Source organism: Mustela nigripes, chromosome 5 (genome assembly GCF_022355385.1).
Source record: "Mustela nigripes isolate SB6536 chromosome 5, MUSNIG.SB6536, whole genome shotgun sequence".
NCBI lineage: Eukaryota > Metazoa > Chordata > Mammalia > Carnivora > Mustelidae > Mustela > Mustela nigripes.
In genome coordinates this window covers 69,116,417-69,137,407 of record NC_081561.1, presented here as the reverse complement: position 1 = coordinate 69,137,407, position 20,991 = coordinate 69,116,417, and the positions used below count along the sequence as shown (strand labels likewise).

Sequence of the window (20,991 nt, the reverse complement as noted above, 5' to 3'; positions counted from 1 at the left end):
GGAGGCTTTGAGTGCGTGGGGAATATGGTATATGACGGGGAGGGTTATAGTGGAAAACACAGCAGAAAATCTTTGTGACCTTGTGTTTGCCGGAGTTCTTAGCCCCAAAGCGCGAACCATCCAGGCAGCTGGTGCCCCGCACGGCTCCGCTCTCCCGGTTCCACCTGGGGCGGGAGTCTCAGCCTGGCCCCGCCCTGGACCTCCTCCGGCCCTGCCCCGGCCCTCCTGGCCCCGCCCACCGCCTCGCCCCGCCCCACCTTCTCTCGTCCCACGGCACCAGGCGGGGCGCGCGCCCGCCCGCTTCTCCACCCGGAAGAGGCACCTGAACGGCGAAGTTGAGGCGGTGCGCGGCTCGGCGTCCGTCGGGTGCGCGGGCCCGGCCGAGGAGCCGGCGCCGTGTCTATTTGGCCCAGGCGCGACGCAGATCCGTCGGAGCCTGCGCGCCCCCGCGGCCGGCGTCTTGGAGCCTGCGCGCCCACGCGCCCCGCCCCGCCCCCAGCGGCCTCCTCGAGCCCCCGCCGCCAGGCCGGAGCTTTCCGCGCCCCTTGGCCTCGGGAGCAGCGTGTCTCGGTGACTTCTGACACTTCGTGCCCGCCAGTAAGTGACAGCCGCAGCCTGGTTTCACCGTTCCTCTTATGTTTTTCTCCCCCCGTTCGTCCTAAGTCTCGCTCACATCTGTTAGTTCCCAAACTATTCAACTCCGGGATTGGTCGGGCGACCGAGCTGCCGGGTTGCCGAGCCCGGGGAGTGTCAGAGTCCCGCGGAGGTTTCGTAGGGCAGGGGCTGCGCCCAGAGACGGAAGAGTGGAAAGCAGCCCTCTGAGTACAACCCGACTCCACGTTTGCCGAGCGCCCGCGGGCAGCGGAGCGGGCGGGCGGGGAGGAGGTGCCTGGGAGACGCGGGCTGCGGGCGAGAGGGGCGGGCCCTAGGACGGGGCGCCGCGGGGACAGGCGAGGGGGCGGGGCTCCCGGTGGGTGTGGCGCGGCCGCTGGGCGGGCGGGGATTCCCGGTGGTCCAGCTGGAAGTGGCCGCTTGGTAGCGCTTCTGGCTCTCGTCGACGCTTCACGCGGTCCAAAGGATGAAGTAGCACGTCGTTGTTAATTTTGACCTCACTCAATAAGGAAAGGGAACTTGAAGGTTGTAGAACAATAAGGGTAGGCATGTTTATAGGGGTAACAAACTGCTTAGAGTTGAACAGTTTTGCGCAGATTTTGAAGGGGGATGCTGTTTTTTTCTTTATTCAAAGATGCCATTTCAGCAAAAACTAGGCAGAATTTAATCTGACTTTAATTTGAACCATGAACCCCGCAGCTACCTTTTTGCCCTATGTGGAGCGTCTTTTGAATTGCTCAACTTGTGGCTCCAAATGTAATACGCATTTATAGAATCTTAGAGATTCATTTGTAGCAACTCTTGGGAGTCCAGTTTTTTTATTTGTTTGTTTGTTTTAAGCAAAGGCCACGATCTGGGTATATTGTGTGATCAATTATTTCTAAGTGCTTTTTCTGCTTTACCCTTGACTGCATTTATGTTACCTAATCAAAACAAATTAACAGTGTAGTGGCCATAATTTGTTCTCACTCATTCTCCTGGTTATATGTATACCCATCTGTCAGTCTCACACTGGTGTCCTGTAATTGTGAGAATTCTTGGCCTATGACACATACCCATTTATTCCTTCTACACCTTCTAGAATAGTAGCTTCCCCAAAAGGCAAAATATTAAAAAGCCTGTGTAACACATAAGATGCTGAAATGTGAACTTCTGAAATGTGAACTTCATAAGTCATCTTCTATCGTCTGTTTGTTGGACCAAATACAATAAATGGTAGGTGAATGAAATGACAAATTAAAGCACATTTGTCCTCCAGTTCTCTGTTTCCAAACCAAATAAGTTTCTTAGATGATCGATTTCAGCCGTTTATTTGGAACTGCCCATTGCCATGTTCATGATTTCACTCCATTTAAATTTAATCCTCTCCTTTGTACTCCTATTCATACTACATTTTTACCACTGTTAGGGCACTGTTTGATTTGATCTGTCTCTTGGTTCTCTTGAGGGCATTGAAGATCTTTTATTGTGCTTTTTATTTCCCAGCATGGTATACTAGTATGATAGATATCTGTCTGTATACATGAAAACAGAATGGGGGTAGGTTCTTTTAATCTGTAGGTATAAATTTAAAAAATACGTATTGCCAGAGGAATAAGATAGGTGAAGTAATGTAACATAGTATATTTATTTTCCAGTCCTAGTTATTTATCATTTAAAGACCAATTTTCCTTTTCTTTCCTCCGTTTACCTAGTTTCTTTACACTCTGGACAGCTGTTTTTGCTGAAGCCTATAGGTTTCCTAGGTTAGGAGGAGAAAATGAGAAACAAATTCACCTCAAATTGTAAATTTCTGAAGCAGATCTGTTAACTATTCAAGTCAGAACTGGCTATCCATGTATGTTCCATTTATGTAGCTGAAAACCCATGAATATGTATGTGTGTAGTGAGAGAGAATGAAAGAGAGAAAGGAGGATATGTTCTTTGTATGAAAAAAACCTAGAACTACAACACATGCAAAGAAGTAATGTTAGCCAGAAGATTGCTGTTCAAGATTTTATACCTGAACAAATGTGTATATAGAATGTGGTTAAAAATAGCATTTCATAGGGTTAATGAGGAAGTTTGGAAAAGATAAAGGAAAGCTATTGGACCATTTTGGATTTCAATGATCAGTATAAACAGAATTCTTTGGCTTTGGTTTTGCTTCACTTTCTTAATACATTTACTAAGTGACTGTAACAGGTAATTCAGATCTAATTAAGATTTTAACTCAGATAATATTTTGAGTTTATAGTGTGGCTCATAACAATTTACAACCAGTTTGTTTTGTTATTTTTTTGTTAACTTGTGTCTAAGTCACAATATCAAAGTTATAATCCAGTCTTTTTCTTTAATCACCTAGATTAAAAATGAATAGTGATCAAGTTACACTGGTTGGTCAAGTGTTTGAATCCTATGTTTCGGAATACCATAAGAATGATATTCTTCTAATCTTGAAGGAAAGTGATGAAGATGCTCATTACCCAGTTGTAGTTAATGCCATGACACTTTTTGAGACTAACATGGAAATTGGGGAATATTTCAACGCATTCCCAAATGAAGTACTAACAGTTTTTGATAGCGCTCTGCGAAGATCGGCCTTGACAATTCTCCAGTCCCTTTCTCAACCTGAAGGTGCCTCTATGAAGCAGAACCTTCATGCCAGGATATCAGGTAAATCTCTTAAGGATTTTACTGCTACTTACTCTCTAGGAACATTTTGAGAATTTTTAACACATATTGAACTCAGCACTAAGACATAATTGATATTTATACTTAAAAATATATTTATTGTGTAGTTGGTGGTCACTTTTACAGCAGAGTAATGATTTTATACTGTTCTCTGGACATTTGGAAGGCTGGGATATTATCCATGCCAACCAAGGGGAAGGAGACTGTATGGAGACAACATTATGTTAGTGTGCCCATATACATAGTTCAATATGTGTGTATAAAATTGTAATTCAGAGCAGCTTTATGAGCGTTCGTGACTACTAACAGAAGAATTGATAATACCAAGAATTAGGAAAGTGGTACATTTTACCTTGTGATCTTCAAAACAATTTTAGGAAATGTACTGTTTTTATATCTCAAGTTTAGTATTATGCTGGTCACCTGTTTAGGCACTCAGTTTTTGTCGGATGAATGACAGATTAAGTATCTTAACTTTAAAGATGCTGTAGTGGAGCAATCAGCTTGTGGCAAAGCTCTGTCTTTAAATTATTGCAGATTAAGTTGGAGAACACATGTACTGTTTTGTTTAGAAATACTTTATAGTATATTTCAGAAAGGTGGGGATTTATAATCAACAACAATGCTTGCTGTGATTCGAAAAAGATGAGTCAGTATAGTAGAACTTTTTGGAGACTAAGATACCCTCCAAAAGACCATATATTTGATTTAATTGAAAAAGTAGTATTTATCTAGAATAAAATTAGGAATATTATAAATCTTTAAGCATTAGGACACTAGATAATCTCTTGGTAGGATCAAGAACAAATATTACTTTATAATAATGTTGCAAAAAGTTTGTTAAAAGGGATTTTAGTTAATGTTACTGAAATGGTATTTAAGAATGGTTTTAGTTTTAGGCTGTCCTTATGTTTAAATATGTTTCCATGCTTAGCTTAAATACCAAAATTTTGAATTTTGTCCGCCTAGGTGACCCTATTGGTTTCAGGTAAATTTAGCCTTCTTTTTTTTTTCTAATTTTCTGAAAAAGTAAACTGCAAATTATGTTATTGCTATGACGCATTCATTCTACAAACATATTAAGTTCAGGCATTTGCAAGTCTTTTGGGAAACCAAAATAGTAGGGTATAGTCCCTCATCTAAAGAAGCTCAAGGTTGTAGGGGAGATAGCTATATAGTCAATTATTTAACAATGGCGTTCATATGCCCAAAGCTACATGTCTCTGTGTGCATGTTGAACATAATTGTAAAGGAACTTAGTGGCAGCTTATATGTTATGTGATGCATGCCTCACTCATGGTAGGTGCAAGATATATTAGCCCACAGAACAAGGAGTGAATTCTAGCAGATTCACTGGAGATTTTAAGAAGAGAAGGTAAGGCAGGGTTGGAGGTGTCCGGAGCAGAATGATCCAGGAATGGAAATAGTCTGGTTTTAGGTGTATTGCAGCTTCATCTTGGACTCAGGAAAGGCATTCAGTTATGAAAACAGGTTGCCTCCATGTTTTAGTCTCCTTAGGAACCTAAGACATTTTCTTGTTTGTCTTTACAGGATATACATGGCTCTTTGTCTTCTGGGATTCTTTTTTTTTTTTTTTTTAGATTTTATTTATTTATTTGACAGAGAGAGAGATCACAAGTAGGCAGAGAGAGAGAGGTAAGCAGGCTTCCCGCTGAGCAGAGAGTCCGATGCGGGGCTTGATGTACATCACACACCACCACCACCCTTTCACTGGTAGTGTTGAAAAACATACTTAATAACATATGTAGTAAGACAGAAAATTTAAAATAAGTTGACATTTCTAGGAAAACACTGTCTTAGCATCTATTTCAGTGTTAAGATTTTGATTGTATATGGTCACTTTTGCTTAACATATGGCCTTATCTTTATATTTTAAGCTTATTTAAAGCTTATTTTAAGTTCCCTCTACCTGCCACTCCCCCTGCTTGAGCACTTGCTCTCTGTGAAATAAATTAAATAAAATCTTAAAAAAAAAAAAAAAGATTTTCTTTGGCATTTTGTACCTTTTAAAGAGTTGCCTGTTCATTAATGGTGAAAAACAAGTTTTTTAAGGGATAAATGGTGCTGCTACGGTTAAACCTCTAGGTGATTCAAGGCTTGGAAACAGATTTATATATTAATAAATTCCGAACCTAACTAAAAAAAAATAAGAGCCTTCTAGCGCTTGGGGATCTGGTCATTATACTACCCTCCCTCCCTTTATCACTCAGCTTTGTGGTTTACTCAGTCATCAGTTGATTTTATGTGTTGCCTGTGGTAGTATGCTTTTTGTTGAATGAGGTTACAATTACATGCTGTATTTAGATTCTACTGTAATGGCCCTCTTATTAAAATTCTGGTTATTATGTCATTTGGATGTATACTTTTATTTATTTATTTTTAATGATTTTATTTGTTTGAGAGAGAGCACAGAGGGAGAGTGAGAGGGAGAAGCAGTCCCCAGTGAGTGGAGAGCCTGATGGCAGGGCTTGGTTCCAGGACCCTGGGATCATGACATGAGCTGAAGGCAGGTGCTTCACCAACTGAGCCACCCAGGTGCCCCTGGATATGTTCTTTTAGAAAGAGTCCACTGGAAAGCTTTTCCGCTAAGGTCAGGAACACGGCAGGGATGTCCATTATCACCACTGCTATTCAACATAGTACTAGAGGTCCTAGCCTCAGCAATCAGACAACAAAAGGAAATTAAAGGCATCCAAATCGGCAAAGAAGAAGTCAAATTATCACTCTTCGCAGATGATATGATACTATATGTGGAAAACCCAAAAGACTCCACTCCAAAACTGCTAGAACTTATACAGGAATTCAGTAAAGTGTCAGGATATAAAATCAATGCACAGAAATCAGTTGCATTTCTCTACACCAACAGCAAGACAGAAGAAAGAGATATTAAGGAGTCAATCCCATTTACAATTGCATCCAAAACCATAAGATACCTAGGAATAAACCTAACCAAAGAGACACAGAATCTATACTCAGAAAACTATAAAGTACTCATGAAAGAAATTGAGGAAGACACAAAGAAATGGAAAAATGTTCCATGCTCCTGGATTGGAAGAATAAATATTGTGAAAATGTCTATGCTACCTAAAGCAATCTACACATTTAATGCAATTCCTATCAAAGTACCATCCATCTTTTTCAAAGAAATGGAACAAATAATTCTAAAATTTATATGGAACCAGAAAAGACCTCGAATAGCCAAAGGGATATTGAAAAAGAAAGCCAACGTTGGTGGCATCACAATTCCGGACTTCAAGCTCTATTACAAAGCTGTCATCATCGAGACAGCATGGTACTGGCACAAAAACAGACACATAGATCAATGGAACAGAATAGAGAGGCCAGAAATTGACCCTCAACTCTACAGCCAACTAATCTTCGACAAAGCAGGAAAGAATGTCCAATGGAAAAAAGACAGCCTCTTCAATAAATGGTGCTGGGAAAATTGGACAGCCACATGCAGAAAAATGAAATTGGACCATTTCCTTACACCACACACAAAAATAGACTCAAAATGGATGAAGGACCTCAATGTGCGAAAGGAATCCATCAAAATCCTTGAGGAGAACACAGGCAGCAACCTCTTCGACCTCAGCCGCAGCAACATCTTCCTAGGAACATTGCCAAAGGCAAGGGAAGCAAGGGCAAAAATGAACGATTGGGATTTCCTCAAGATCAAAAGCTTTTGCACAGCAAAGGAAACAGTTAACAAAAATCAAAAGACAACTGACAGAATGGGAGAAGATATTTGCAAACGACATATCATATAAAGGACTAGTGTCCAGAATTTATAAAGAACTTAGCAAACTCAACACCCAAAGAACAAATAATCCAGTCAAGAAATGGGCAGAGGACATGAACAGACATTTCTGCAAAGAAGACATCCAGATGGCCAACAGACACATGAAAAAGTGCTCCATATCACTCGGCATCACGGAAATACAAATCAAAACCACAATGAGATATCACCTCACACCAGTCAGAATGGCTAAAATCAACAAGTCAGGAAATGACAGATGCTGGCGAGGATGCGGAGAAAGGGGAACCCTCCTACACTGTTGGTGGGAATGCAAGCTGGTGCAGCCACTCTGGAAATCAGCATGGAAGTTCCTCAAAATGTTGAAAATAGAACTGCCCTATGACCCAGCAATTGCACTATTGGGTATTTACCCTAAAGATACAAATGTAGTGATCCAAAGGGGCACGTGCACCCGAATGTTTATAGCAGCAATGTCCACAATAGCCAAACTATGGAAAGAACCTAGATGTCCCTCAACAGATGAATGGATCAAGAAGATGTGGTATATATACACAATGGAATACTATGCAGCCATCAAAAGAAATGAAATCTTGCCATTTGCGACTTCATGGATGGAACTAGAGCGTATCATGCTTAGTGAAATAAGTCAAGCAGAGAAAGACAACTATCATATGATCTCCCTGATCTGAGGAAGTGGTGATGCAACATGGGGGCTTAAGTGGGTAGGAGAAGAATCAATGAAACAAGATGGGATTGGGAGGGAGACAAACCATAAGGGACTCTTAATCTCACAAAACAAACTGAGGGTTGCTGGGGGGGAGGTTTGGGAGAAAGGGGTGGGATTATGGACATTTGGGAGGCTATGTGCTTTGGTGAGTGCTGTGAAGTGTGTAAACCTGGTGATTCACAGACCTGTACCCCTGGGGATAAAAATATATGTTTATAAAAAAAAAGTAGGTATCAAAATGGAAAAATCTGGAAAGGAACATCCCCAATTCTTAATAATCATTGTATTTTATTGAAGGGATTATACTACCTATACCTGCAAACTCTTTATATATACTCCACTGTATTATGTCTCTATGCATTTAAACTTGTTCTAGTAGGGACACCTGGGTGGCTCAGTCGGTTAAGCACCTGCCTTTGGCTTAGGTAATGATTGGAGAGTCCTGGAATCAAATCCCATAGCGGGCTCTTTGCTCAGCAGGGAGCCTGCTTTCTCCTCTGCCTGCCATTCCCACTTCTTGTGCTTTCTCTCTGATAAATAAATAAAATCTATTAAAAAAATAGGAAAACTCTTTAAAAAAAAAAAAGAAAGAAAGAGTCCAATGATCATTGTTTTTCAAAATAATCCTTTTCTCTTTTCTTGGTTGAGCTGATCTGATTTTTTTTTTTTTCTTAAAAAGAATTCAAATTTTTGTTCTGAAGTTACACCTTCTTCCCTAGGAAATATGAAAAGAATATATTCCATGGAGTCAAATTCCAAGATGTAAATTGATGGGTTTTTGTTGTTTCTCTCCATTAGGTTTGCCTGTTTGTCCTGAGTTGGTGAGGGAGCACATCCCTAAAACCAAGGATGTGGGACATTTTTTATCTGTCACTGGGACAGTAATTCGAACAAGTCTGGTGAAGATCCTGGAGTTTGAGCGGGATTACATGTGTAACAAATGCAAACATGTATTTGTGGTCAAGGCTGATTTTGAGCAGTACTATACCTTCTGCCGGCCATCCTCCTGTCCCAGCTTGGAGAGCTGTGATTCTTCAAAATTCACTTGCCTCTCAGGCTTGTCTTCATCTCCAACTAGGTGTAGAGATTATCAGGAAATCAAAATTCAGGAACAGGTAAATGATCAGATAAATGAGAAAAATAACAACTTTGAAGAAGGTTTTTTTCAGCTGTGGGCAAATTACCAGGACTAGGAAACCAATACAGGACTACAAATGGAACTTGTGTCTTCATACAGTATAGTTGCACATATATCAGAATACAGTCTTTAGAGACATGCAGTAATCATCTCTGTATAGAAAGCATTGGCAAAAGGGTTGTAGACTGACAATAATTATGTTAAAATTAAGCGAATATTTAAAAAGTTCAAACAAGCTGTATTTAAGGGATAGGAGAAAAATTAAATGGTTTAAGTGATTGCTGAACATTGGAGTGGTCAGGATTTGGGATTTAGGCCCAATTTTATTTGCTGTGTCCAATAAGGCATACATAGACACTCTTTAATGTGTCAGAGTGTGCAAGGTTTTCCTTTACTTGCCGCTGAAACACAAAGTCGCATTCAGCATTGAGGACTCAAACTCACGTCATTCTTTATACATCATTCTTAACACATGGCCTCTATTATTAGTCCAGGATGGTAGTTACAGCTCTGTCACTGCCTTATGCTAGGCCAGGAGGAGGGAATTGGGAGGGACAGGGATCCCAAGTCTTGGGACTAGAGGTTAGGAAAAAACTACATGTCTTTTAGGTAAGTAACTTTGTAATTATGTTTACTAATTGGAGTGCATGTTTATTTTGACCATCCACAAGGTAGATTATATTTGGAGATATTTTTCCATAATGGTGTTTTTATTTTACTCTGGTTTTAGTGAGTTTGTAAATGGATAATAAGCACAACTTTCAAGAAAATTCCATAAATCCCTATCATAATTAAATTAATTGTATGATAATACCAGGGAAATAGAAACAGTAATTTCAAGAACTGCTAGGCTTCTATTAAGCATGTATTTAAGCATACTCAGTATGTGTTTGCTTTTCCTTGCTAGGTGCAAAGGCTATCTGTTGGAAGTATTCCACGATCTATGAAAGTTATCCTGGAAGATGACTTAGTAGACAGCTGCAAATCTGGTGAGAATTAGCTTTTGCTAGCTTATATAAGATGTCCTAAAGTACTGATTAGGAAAAAACTACTTTTTATTTTCCCAAGAGCACTGTGAAGGCTTAATTGCTCATCTTGAGAATAGAAACTCGCGTGGAGGTGGGAGGTGATGCATAATAGGAACAAATCTGGCTTATCATTCCTATCCAGTCACTTGTTTTATAAGTGAAGAACCCAACTTGCCCAGGGTCACCTGGAGAGTTAAGTAGCAGAACTAGAATATGCACGCAGATCTATTGACTTTTGTCCAGGTTGTTCTTTTCAGTGTATCCTTGCTTAACAGCAGCAACTTTAAAATTGTAGTAGATTTAGCCTTTGGTTAAATAAAATGCATCAGATAGTATGACTGTGTCAGATGTTACTGTACTCTTCTTGCTATCTAGAAGAAAGTAGGTGATTATTCCTTTCTTCTCTGTGCTGGTGACACCCCTATAGGAGTCACATTGACTTTGTCCTCTGAGGGATCTCAGTGTTTCTCTTGGCCAATTGCCCAAATTGGAAAGGAACTTAAAACCATACTGGAAAGAACTGTAGGTGTTTAGCATAGAGAAGCCTCAGGAAGGACATGACAGCCAACTTTTCATTAATTGGAAGGTTGTCATACAGAAATGGAATTACTGTTACAGAAGATACTTTTGGGTTTCAGTAGGCTGAAGCTCCAGGAAGGTACATTTTGACTCAATATCTAATAATATAAGGGGTTCACCATGGGACTCAGATGATGGTGAGTTTCTTTTCCCAGAGATAGTCAAGCATAGGGTGTACAGCATCTTGGTAGTGACTTAGGTCTCATGATGGCAGTTGGTCTGGATGATCTACAATGTTTCGCAAAACAAAGACTGTGAGCCTCAGAGCTGTTCTGGAAATCTGAGGGCTCCAGAAGGGGTTAGTGCAATGTCATCTTGGTTATATTTTGATTTTGAGGCTAATCAGACCACTCATAGCTTTCTTTTGCCCTGTCTCAACTCATCTTGCTGCTCTTGTTCTCATTGGGGAGCCTGGGAAAAATCAAACTTTAAAGTTTTTGTGGAAAAGGGCACCTGGGTGGCTCTGTCAGTTGAGTGTCTGAGTCTTGGTTTCAGCTCAGGTCATGATCTCATGGTTGTGGGACTGAGCCTGTGTCAGGCTCTCTGCATAGGGCAGAGTCTGCTGGAGATTATCTCCTTTGCCCGCCCCCCCCCCCGTTCCTCCCACTGCTTATGCTCACTCTCTCTTTCTCTAAAATAAATAAATCTTAAAAAAAAAAAAAGTATTTGTGGAAGGGTACATGTATAGAATGGAAGTGTTCTACATTGAATTTTAAAATTACTGTTTTTATAAATAAGATAGTAGGTAGAGACGAATTTTATTGGAAAATAAAATTGTAAATCAGCAGTGCTACTCAAGAGAGTACTCTAAAATTTTTTTTTTTAAAAAGTACTCTCTTCTGCAATAGCCACATTTATTTTTTTTTATTATTTTTTTTTTTATTTGACAGAGATAACAAGTAGGCAGAGAGGCAGGCAGAGAGAGGAAGGGAAGCAGGCTCTCCCCTCAGCAGAGAGCCCAATGCGGGGCTTGATCCCAGGACTCTGGGATCATGACCCCAGCCAGACTTTTTAACCCACTGAGCCACCGAGGTGCCCCACAAGAGCCACATTTAAATATGACATATTCTTAATAAAAATAGATATTTTAAAAGGATTTTTAAAACAAATATATTATTTTGCATATGTAATGTGAAAAGAAAGAATAAGAGAATAAAGGGAGCTTTATTTCAGTTGTTGGTAGAAGCTAGGGCTGTAAAATTGACATGGCACTAATTGGCTTTTATAAAGGTAAAGATCTCAGACACTGAGGGGATTGCTTTCAAAGGGGTAATCTGAAAGTTTTAACCAGAAACTTTTTACCAAAACTGACAGGCACTGAAGATTCTAGTATGGAATTGAAAAGTCTTTTGGATTTCCAGAATTTCAGCCCCTAAAAAAGTTATCCTAGAACTGTGAAACTTTGGTCAGTTTCTCTGAGGTTACTGTTTCCAGCCCTAGAAAAGGCAGATGGCAGCCTGCCCCTAAAGCCAGCAGCTTCTGCTCCCCATACACATTCCCAAGGCCTTGACCAGACCTGTGTCTGTGAAGAAGGTTTGAGAGCTTTTTCTTTTTCTTTCCTCTTCTTATTCCAAATAACTTTAAAACTGTTGCTTTTACTGTTTGCCTAGGAATTTCCACTTGCTTTTTTTAAAAAAGAATTTTATTTATTTATTTGACAGAGAAATCACAAGTAGGCAGAGAGGCAGGCAGAGAGAGAGGGAGAAGCAGGCTCCCCGCTGAGCAGAGAGCCAATGCAGGGCTCAATTCCAGGACCCTGAGATCATGACCCGAGCCAAAGGCAGAGGCTCAACCCACTGAGCCACCCAAGCACCCCTCCACTTGCTTTTTAACATTTAAGTTACATTGAAGGTAGGTCAGAAAATGGAAATGGGGGGCACCTGGGTGGCTCAGTGGGTTAAGCCTCTGCCTTCGGCTCAGGTCATGATCCCAGGATCCTGGGATCGAGCCCCACATCGGGCTCTCTGCTCTGCAGGGAGCCTGCTTCCTCCTCTCTCTCTGCCTGCCTCTCTGCCTACTTGTGATCTCTGTCAGATAAATAAAAAATCTTAAAAAAAAAAAAAAAAAGAAAGAAAATGGAAATGGCTGGTGAACTTCAGCTGGGTATCAACGATTGTTTTTTAATTCACCTCAACATTCCCTGCTTTAAGTATTTCCTGTTCTTACTCAGACCTTAATCTCACTCACCCTGAGTCTGTAAAGAAAACTTAGAGCGCAAATAAGTCCCTTGGCAGAAGCAGGTATGTCTAATTTCTTATTCTATATCCCTGTTCTCTCCTACCAGACAGATCAAAAGTGCTTAATTTCTCCAAATTCCATTTTCTTTTTCTTTTAACATAGATTTCTCCAAATGCTTCATGTATAAAATATTTTTGAGCTGCCATTTCATTAAAACGATGAGGCAAACAACTGTGGAAATACAGGAGTTCAGTATCTAGGGTCAAAAGTATTTCTTGGTCAAGAGACTGCCCCCATCCAACCAAGAATCACCAACCTATAGTTTGAAAATTATGTCAAATATATTAACAGTTTATAGTTGTCTAAACAGTACTTCATGGAAATAACAACTTTGATCATGGATTGCCTGCTAAATGGATCAGGCTGTGGCAAAGTTCTTTTTTCATATAGGACTCTAGATTTTAACCAAAACCTGTAATACCTGGATCAGCAAAGTAGTGCTTATGTAAGCTTAGCGTGAACATGAAAGTATCCTTTGATAGAAAATAAGATGTTTTCATGCAGTACATCTAAACTGAATCTGAAAAAATCTAAAGGTATTTTTCTTTCACATGTCACTAATAATAATGGATGGAAGTGTTCATCAACAGCGCTTTTTTCATTTATCCATTGCTACAAACCTCTGCAGAATGAAAAGATAAATGGCATAATCCTTGCCCTTCAGGAATTTACAGTCTGGTTGGGAACCCCAATCTGACACATGCAGAGTAGTAAAGTCGGTGGTTGTGTCCTGATAACTGCCAGTGCAGCAGGGGATCAGAGATGGGTCCGGCTGGGAGTGGCTGCCGTGGTAAATGGGCTGCACAAGACGAAACGGCACAAAGACGGAGGCTGTTACAAAGTAAGAATTGTAGTTCCCTGCAAATGACATCGTTTATGACTTAGTACAGAAAAGTTTAACAACAAGGCTTAGTATAATAGCTAATAGCTGTTGAATGTATATTATATTCTAGATATTGTAAGAAGTAATTTACAAACATTTTCTGACTTAATTTTCACTGTGATCCTGTGACATAAATATAGCTATTTCCATTTTGTAGGTCAAAACTTGTAGGCTCAGCAAAGTGAGATAATTTGCCCTAGGACGTAATCAGTGAGTGAAGGAGCTGGGATTTGAACCCAAATCTGATAAAATCAGTGCTCTTGGCCATTTTTCAGGACACTACATTTTTCACATTATCACTGCTATTGAAGTCAGTTACTTCAATAATCATTTATTTATTAATTCAATAACGGGTGCTATATCTAAAAGTAAAGTTTCTACTTGACTAATTTGAAAACAACCTAAGTATAATTCATTAAAATGATAGTAAAGGACTATTCCAAGTGCTCATTTAAAGTTACCCCAGTCATTTTCACCTAAAAATTAAGGGCAGACAATATAGTAAATGATCATTACTCTTGCTTTAGTTTGAAAACCATCCAAGCAGTGGCTTCGAAAGATCTTGAAAACACATGCAAAGCACCTACTGAATGTGTTTGTCACCATTTATTATAAAGTTGCCTTTAGCTAGAAATAAGCCCTCCGTTGTGTCATTGCTATCACGAGTTCCATTCACTTAGCATTTACAGAACACTTTCTTTAGAAAATCAAAAGCCCTGCAGATTATACATTACACATTGAAACTTAGAGAGTAAAAGGCATTTTGCATCAGCAAATACCATATATTTGACACAGGGAAAATGAAGACTTGCCAGTTAGTTCAGACGCTATTTATTGCACAAATTATAAATACCATATTGGATTTGGAGTATGTTCAACATCTTATATTCAACAAGATTTTTAGGACTAGGCTTATCTTTTCTTCTTCTGGCCCCCTTATCTCTTATACCAAAATACCGAATGCCAACCATTCATTCATATATACCTGTTAATTGATGCATTGAATTGTATGTAATAATAAGCACAGATGTTAGTGTTTGGAGAATGTGCCCATGAAAGACCCAAGGCCTCCTAGGACAACCTGTAGAAGTTTATTTAATATTCTGATCACCAGTAATAGAATTTCCTCAGGTGGGAAGGAACCAACCAGAAGGAATAAGCAGGATTTATCTTGTGCTTTCATAGTTTATGAAAAAGAGCTTTGAAGTAAAACAGTGTTCACTTATTTCTTAGTTCATTCATCTGTTTTTTTTTTTTTTTAAGATTTTATTTATTTATCAGAGAGAGAGGGGGGCAGAGAGAGCGAGCACAGGCAGACAGAATGGCAGGCAGAGGCAGAGGGAGAAGCAGGCTCCCCGCTGAGCAAGGAGCCCGATGCAGGACTCGATCCCAGGATGCTGGGATCATGACCTGAGCTGAAGGCAGCTGCTTAACCAACTGAGCCACCCAGGCGTCCCGATTCATCTGTTTTTTTTTTTAAGGCAGTAAGTAAAATATCAACAAAGGTGACACGTAAAAAAATTAATATATAGGAAACTAAAACTAGTGTCAGTTATCACAAGATTGTCTCCTTTCCTGACACCAAACTGAGTATAGCTTAATCTTCCAGCTGCAGTTTCTACATATTCTTTAAATGAGAACTGTATGGTTAGGGATTATTAGAAGATGAACATTTCACCCCTTATAATAACAATGAATAAATCATCTGGTAAGCTATTTTTCCAGTGAAGGGTAATAATTTGGTGTGATTATCATGTGGCAGATTAAGAAAAATAAAAATGCTGACTTTAGCTTTTAGCTAAAGATACAAACGCTTGTAAAAACAAACAAAAACAGAAGGGAAAAGTAGGAAACCTGTGGTGTTTCTTTGCCTTCATATTGTTTCCTGGATGAGTGGTTATTATTCTAAACCTGGTGGGAGAGTGGTTTATTTCTTATTTCTGGATCTGTGTGATGCAAGTCAATGTCCAGCAAGCAGTGTGCTCCTCCTGGACTTTGTTGCTACTTGGTGCTCTCTCCTAGGTGATGACCTTACTATTTATGGAGTTGTAATGCAACGGTGGAAGCCCTTTCAGCAAGATGTGCGCTGTGAAGTGGAGATAGTCCTGAAAGCCAATTATGTCCAAGTAAATAATGAGCAGTCTGCAGGGATCATCATAGATGAGGAGGTCCAAAAGGAATTTGAGGATTTTTGGGAGTCCTATAAAAGTGATCCCTTTGCAGGTTTGTGATTAAGGGTTTAAAGCTGATAATTATTAATGGCATTTCATTAAGTAGTTAAATATGAGGTCTGTGATTGGGAGGAGGCTTGCATGCTAGAAAACTCAATGGCTAAACTCAAAAGGTGGTAGCAGTCGTCAGTACTTTTAGCCATAGTTTCCTTTTGAAGAGCCCTTTGCTGGTATAGTCTTTTTTAATTTAGAGATCTTTGTGGAAAATAAAAGCTGGATTACAAGAGATTTTCCATTTCTGTTATTTTAGACATCTCTTGTTTTCTCCCTTCTTTACCAATAAATATACAATTCCTCCGTAAGTAGACAAAACACATCCTAATATGAAACATCATCCTATGAAAGTCTTATTTCTTTTCTCATGTACCTGAGATAATAAAGACAACTTCACACTATTTTAACTGAAGATTTTTAAATATGCAGTCAGTAGGAAAGAAGTGATGAGAGATAGAAGGGTGCAAAATATAAGCTTTGTCATCACAGCAAAAGCTTTTGATTGTGGCAGTAAGTTACATAAACTAAAACATTACAACCTTTAGGTTCATAGAGTATTTTTTTATTTAAAAATTCCAAAGATGTGTAAACACCAGTTAAATCTTCAAATGTCTGTTTCATTCTTCCTTAGGAGGCATCTACTGAGAAAAATAAACTGAAGCCTGTGATAGACTATTTTTAATAAACTTCATCTCAAGTCTCACACATATCAATTACTTTATTCTTAAATACTAAAGTGAGGTTCTCTATTTCATGGCTTTATTAAGCACGCCCTTTAAGAACTATATATATTTTTAAAGGAATTTCTGTATTTAAAATTGTTTCTTAGGGTCGGGCCCTCACAAAAATCTGTAACTCTTCCTTGGACCACAGTCATTTCTTACTAATTGCGCTGCCACACAGCTCAGCTGTTCCTGTTACAGTGAAGGAAGGGGATCATATAGTGTTCTACCCAGACCAAGAGAAGTGCTTTGTGCTATCAATTCAAGAGTCTATCTTTTTTTTTTTTTTTAAAGATTTTATTTATGTATTTGACAGACAGAGATCACAAGTAGGCAGAGAGGCAGGCAGAGAGAGAGGGGGAAGCAAGAGAGCCCAATGTGGGGCTCGATCCCAGGATCCTGAGATCATGACCCGAGCCGAAGGCAGAGGCTTAACCCACTGAGCCACCCAGGCGCCCCTCAAGAGTCTATCTTGTTTCAATTAGAAGGTTATGGATGTTACAGCTCATTTACTGGATAAAAGGAAGAAGTAAATATAATGACCTTATAAAAAACATAAGAAGAGAGAGAAAACAAGGCAATGTTTTTTTTAGTGCGAATGGATTCTGCTTTCTTAGTTTTCTGAGTACCCAGTACCAGTACTGTACTTCACCAATTCAAAGTGTATGTGTGCTAGTTGGGGGAAATAAGGGAAGGGGTGGTGGAAGCGGAGAGCTGTATGCCGAAGGATGTCTTCCATTTTGCTAGTCTAACTAACACCAGGGATTTCACTCCTCAGCTCTTGGAGTTTGATCTGCTTCACTAAGATCTGACACTGGTACTGTCTAGAAGGTGAAGACTTTATTCCAGTCTGCAGTAACATCTAGGATCCTCTGACCCTGGGGCCTAGATGCTGAATAGAAACCCAAATGGAGGGATTGAGGTCTGTTGGGCCATGTGAACAGATTCAGGGATGACTCAGATCTGGGAAGGTTTAGGAAGTCCTATTCTCCTTGGGGTAACTGAGGGCCATGCCACAAGAATGAGCTGGTAGGCTCTAGACACACTATTAACATGGTCTAGAAGCAGAAATTTGGGAGGGAGCTAGAGTTGGGGGAGTATTTACTCGAATGCATTCTCTTCCATGGTACAGCCATGGCATCTATTGCCATGATTCAAGGAACTTTAGACAACAAATTTAAGGGAATAGTTCTTCCCCTTTATTTTTCTTTGGTACTTCAGACCTCACTTTATATCTTTTGTGTTAACTACATTGGGAGGAAATACTGCGATCAGAAATAAGCATAAGTAATAGAGTAATATAATAGCTTAACAGTTAAGTGTGTCAGGTATTGTTCTATGTGCTATACACTTATTAACTCCTTTGATCCTCAACAGTTCTATAAGATACCATTATCATTCCATTTTACAGATAAGAAAATAGAGTCAGAGAGGTTAAGAAACTTGCCCAAAGTCAGATGGGTAGTAAGTAGTAGCACTAGGATGTGATCCAGGCCTCTAATCCCAGAGCCTGTGCTCTTTACCACTGGGGTATGTTTCCTGTTAGCACATCAGTCACTGGAATCTACCTTTATTCAGCACAGCTGGCACAGAAGTCTCCCAGGTCAGTTTGCCTACTCCTAAACCTGCTTGTTGGGGCTATTCCTTCTTTCTTTGTGTGTGTAATTCTGGTCAGAATTTACCTACCTGCTGTAATGTCTTATTTGCTTAGATCCCAAACCTTCTTCCTCAGGAAAGAGAGGGATTCCCTTTGGTGGTTAAGGAGCTGCCTTCTAGAATTTACTAATTCTTTTTACTGATCCTCATTTTACTGAAAGATTTTCTTCACATTTCTGCCATCCCAAGTCATGTCACCCTACATTGTCATTGGATCAATTCTGATTCATTACAATAAGGAGCTTTTGTGCATAAGGCCATAAATTCTGGACAAAGCCCTCTTCCTTTCCCTAATGCTTTGGCAGAAAAGCTTCTGGAACTAGAATAATCAGCTAAATATTTACACGATTATTTTCCTCCTCAAATAGAACTGCCTCTGAAACATAAGCATAAACATGGAAGCCCTGAAACACACAAATTAGTTGCCAGCATGTAGAGAGAGTACCATCACAGTAGTGAATTCCACATAAGAGAAGACAAGCTTAGTACAGGCTTGTTAGGATGGTATAGGTTCTAAGAGCCCCTGCTGGTTAATTAGGCCAGTGATCAAATGAAATACCTGCTTTATTTGTATGTGGGATGGGCAGATTCTCAGATTTGGTATTTTGACATTTCTGAAAACAGAAACTGAAACAGTGATATTCTCTTACTTAAAGCACATGATTGGGTGCCTGGGTGTCTTAGTGGGTTAAGCCTCTGCCTTCGGCTCAGGTCATGGTCTCAGGGTCCTGGGATCGAGCCCCACATCGGGATCCCTGCAGAGCAGGGAGTCTGCTTTCCCCTCTCTCTCTGCCTGCCTCTCTGCCTGCTTGTGATCTCCCTCTGTTACATGAAGAAATAAAAAAATCTTTTTAAAAAAAGCATATGATCAGGGGCACCTGGGTGGCTGTTATTAAGCATCTGCCTTTGGCTCAGGTCATGATCCCGTGGTCCTAGGGTCCTGGGATCCTGATATGGGGGCCTGCATCCAGCCCCCTGCTCAGTGGGGAGCCGGCTTCTCCCTCTATGTCTGCCTGCTGCTCCCCCTACTTGTACCTGCTCCCCCACCATCAAGAAGATAAATTTAAAAATCTTAAAAAAAAACAAAAAAAACACATGATCAGGAGCATCTGGGTGGCGCAGTTGGTTAAGCCCATGACTTTTGGTTTCGGCTCAGGTTATAATCTCAGGGCCCTGAGATTAAGCCCCAAATTGAGCTCCATGCTCAGTGTAGACTCTGCTTGAGATTCTGTTTCTCCCTCTACCCCTCCTGCTCATGCTCTCTCTTTAAAATAAAAAAAATCTTAAACAACAACACATGATCAGAAGAATCTGAGACTTCCCTCTTGGATTGCTAGAATTCTAGTTTATATGATCTTTTTAATACTGTGATACCCTGGTAACTTCTTCTAGGTAGAGAGACTTTACTAAATTGTTCAGAGCAAATGCTGAATTGACTCACAGGGTAGATTATTTTACTTCTTTCTTAGACCTCTGGAGAAGCTCCATGAGCTCCAAGTACCTCTTGTATTTAAAAATTACTGCAATCCGACTTACTGAGATTGAGCACCTTCATTTTATTTAGGCAGTGGAGTAAAGTGCAATGGTATTTTAAAGGGTTAATGTTGGCTTAATGAGGGAATAAAGGAGATTCCTTTCTGTCTCTGTAAAGTATGATAAATTTATAGAAACTTAAGCAGGTATAAAAATAAAAAGGAAGGAATAAAAAAGCAGACTTCCTATCGTGGCATTAATAAGAGAAGGAATTTTAGGACCAAAACAGTTATTTACTCCTGTAGGATTTGGAAGTGGTTCTCTTGATATTAGATGGCAGAGTATATTTCTAGGAAGTTAGGATAAGAAGAAATTTCAGATAGGATTTCTTGAAAACTGTTCATAACATCTGACCTTTCTGCCTTTCCTAGGAAGGAATGAAATATTGGCCAGCTTGTGCCCTCAAGTTTTTGGAATGTACTTAGTAAAGCTTGCTGTGGCCCTGGTGCTGGCTGGTGGGATTCAAAGGACTGATGCTACAGGAACACGGGTCAGAGGTTAGTACCTATTAAAACTTTTTGAGAAATGTTAATACATACAAGGTAAGAAGTTAGAATTTTCCTTTCCTGAATAAAAATGACTTTTTGAGCTTTATTTTCTAACCATATTTTTTTTAAAAAGAATTTATTTATTTGACAGAGCGATCACAAGTAGGCAGAGAGGCAGGCAGAGAGAGAGGAGGAAGCAGGCTCCCTGCCGAGCAGAGAGCCCGACGTGGGGCTCGATCCCAGGACCCTGGACCCAAGGCAGAGGCTTTAACCCACTGAGTCACCCAGGCGCCCCACTAACCATAATCTTTTAAAGCTGACAGTTGCCCAATACTTAGTCCAGCATCTATATATCAAAAGGTAATTTCTAGAATTACAAAGACTTAAAGAAATTTTAAGTGTTTTGAGGAACATCTATTTTTGCTCCAGTCTGTAAAGGTGCCACAAAATAAAATCTTTACATTTTCATTACTATCTTTTCCTTTGGATCCCCAGTCTGTCTTCAAGAGGAAAAGATTAGATAGTGCTTTTTAAGGTCTCCAAGTCAGTGTCTCTCCATCTGTGACTGTCAGTGTGTTTCTCTCAGACTGTTGCTCTCAGTCATCTGCCTGCTGATTCCCCTTCTGCTGGTAGGTTGCAGAAGTGCCATCTGCCATGAGGTGCTGCTGTAGGTCATACGCTCAAGAAAAGATTACTCTAAGTGTATAA

The 20,991-nt window shown here is 39.9% G+C and overlaps 1 protein-coding gene across 6 annotated transcripts in view; it reads left to right on the top strand.

Moving 5' to 3' along the window:
- Window positions 1-280: 280 nt before the first annotated feature.
- Window positions 281-20,991, top strand: part of MCM9 (minichromosome maintenance 9 homologous recombination repair factor) — a 93,877-nt gene continuing 73,166 nt past the window's right edge. For 4 of the 6 annotated variants that reach the window (XM_059400620.1, XM_059400623.1, XM_059400625.1 and 1 more), the window contains exons 1-6: window positions 281-597; window positions 2,957-3,267; window positions 8,592-8,908; window positions 9,839-9,920; window positions 15,682-15,882; window positions 20,167-20,292. In XM_059400620.1, coding sequence (XP_059256603.1) covers window positions 2,964-3,267; window positions 8,592-8,908; window positions 9,839-9,920; window positions 15,682-15,882; window positions 20,167-20,292 — 1,030 coding nt within the window. In that variant the 5' untranslated portion in view covers window positions 281-597; window positions 2,957-2,963. Of the gene's footprint in view, window positions 598-2,956; window positions 3,268-8,591; window positions 8,909-9,838; window positions 9,921-13,550; window positions 13,618-15,681; window positions 15,883-20,166; window positions 20,293-20,991 lie in introns of those variants that run through there. The other 2 variants (XM_059400621.1, XM_059400622.1) reach the window with 2 other exon arrangements.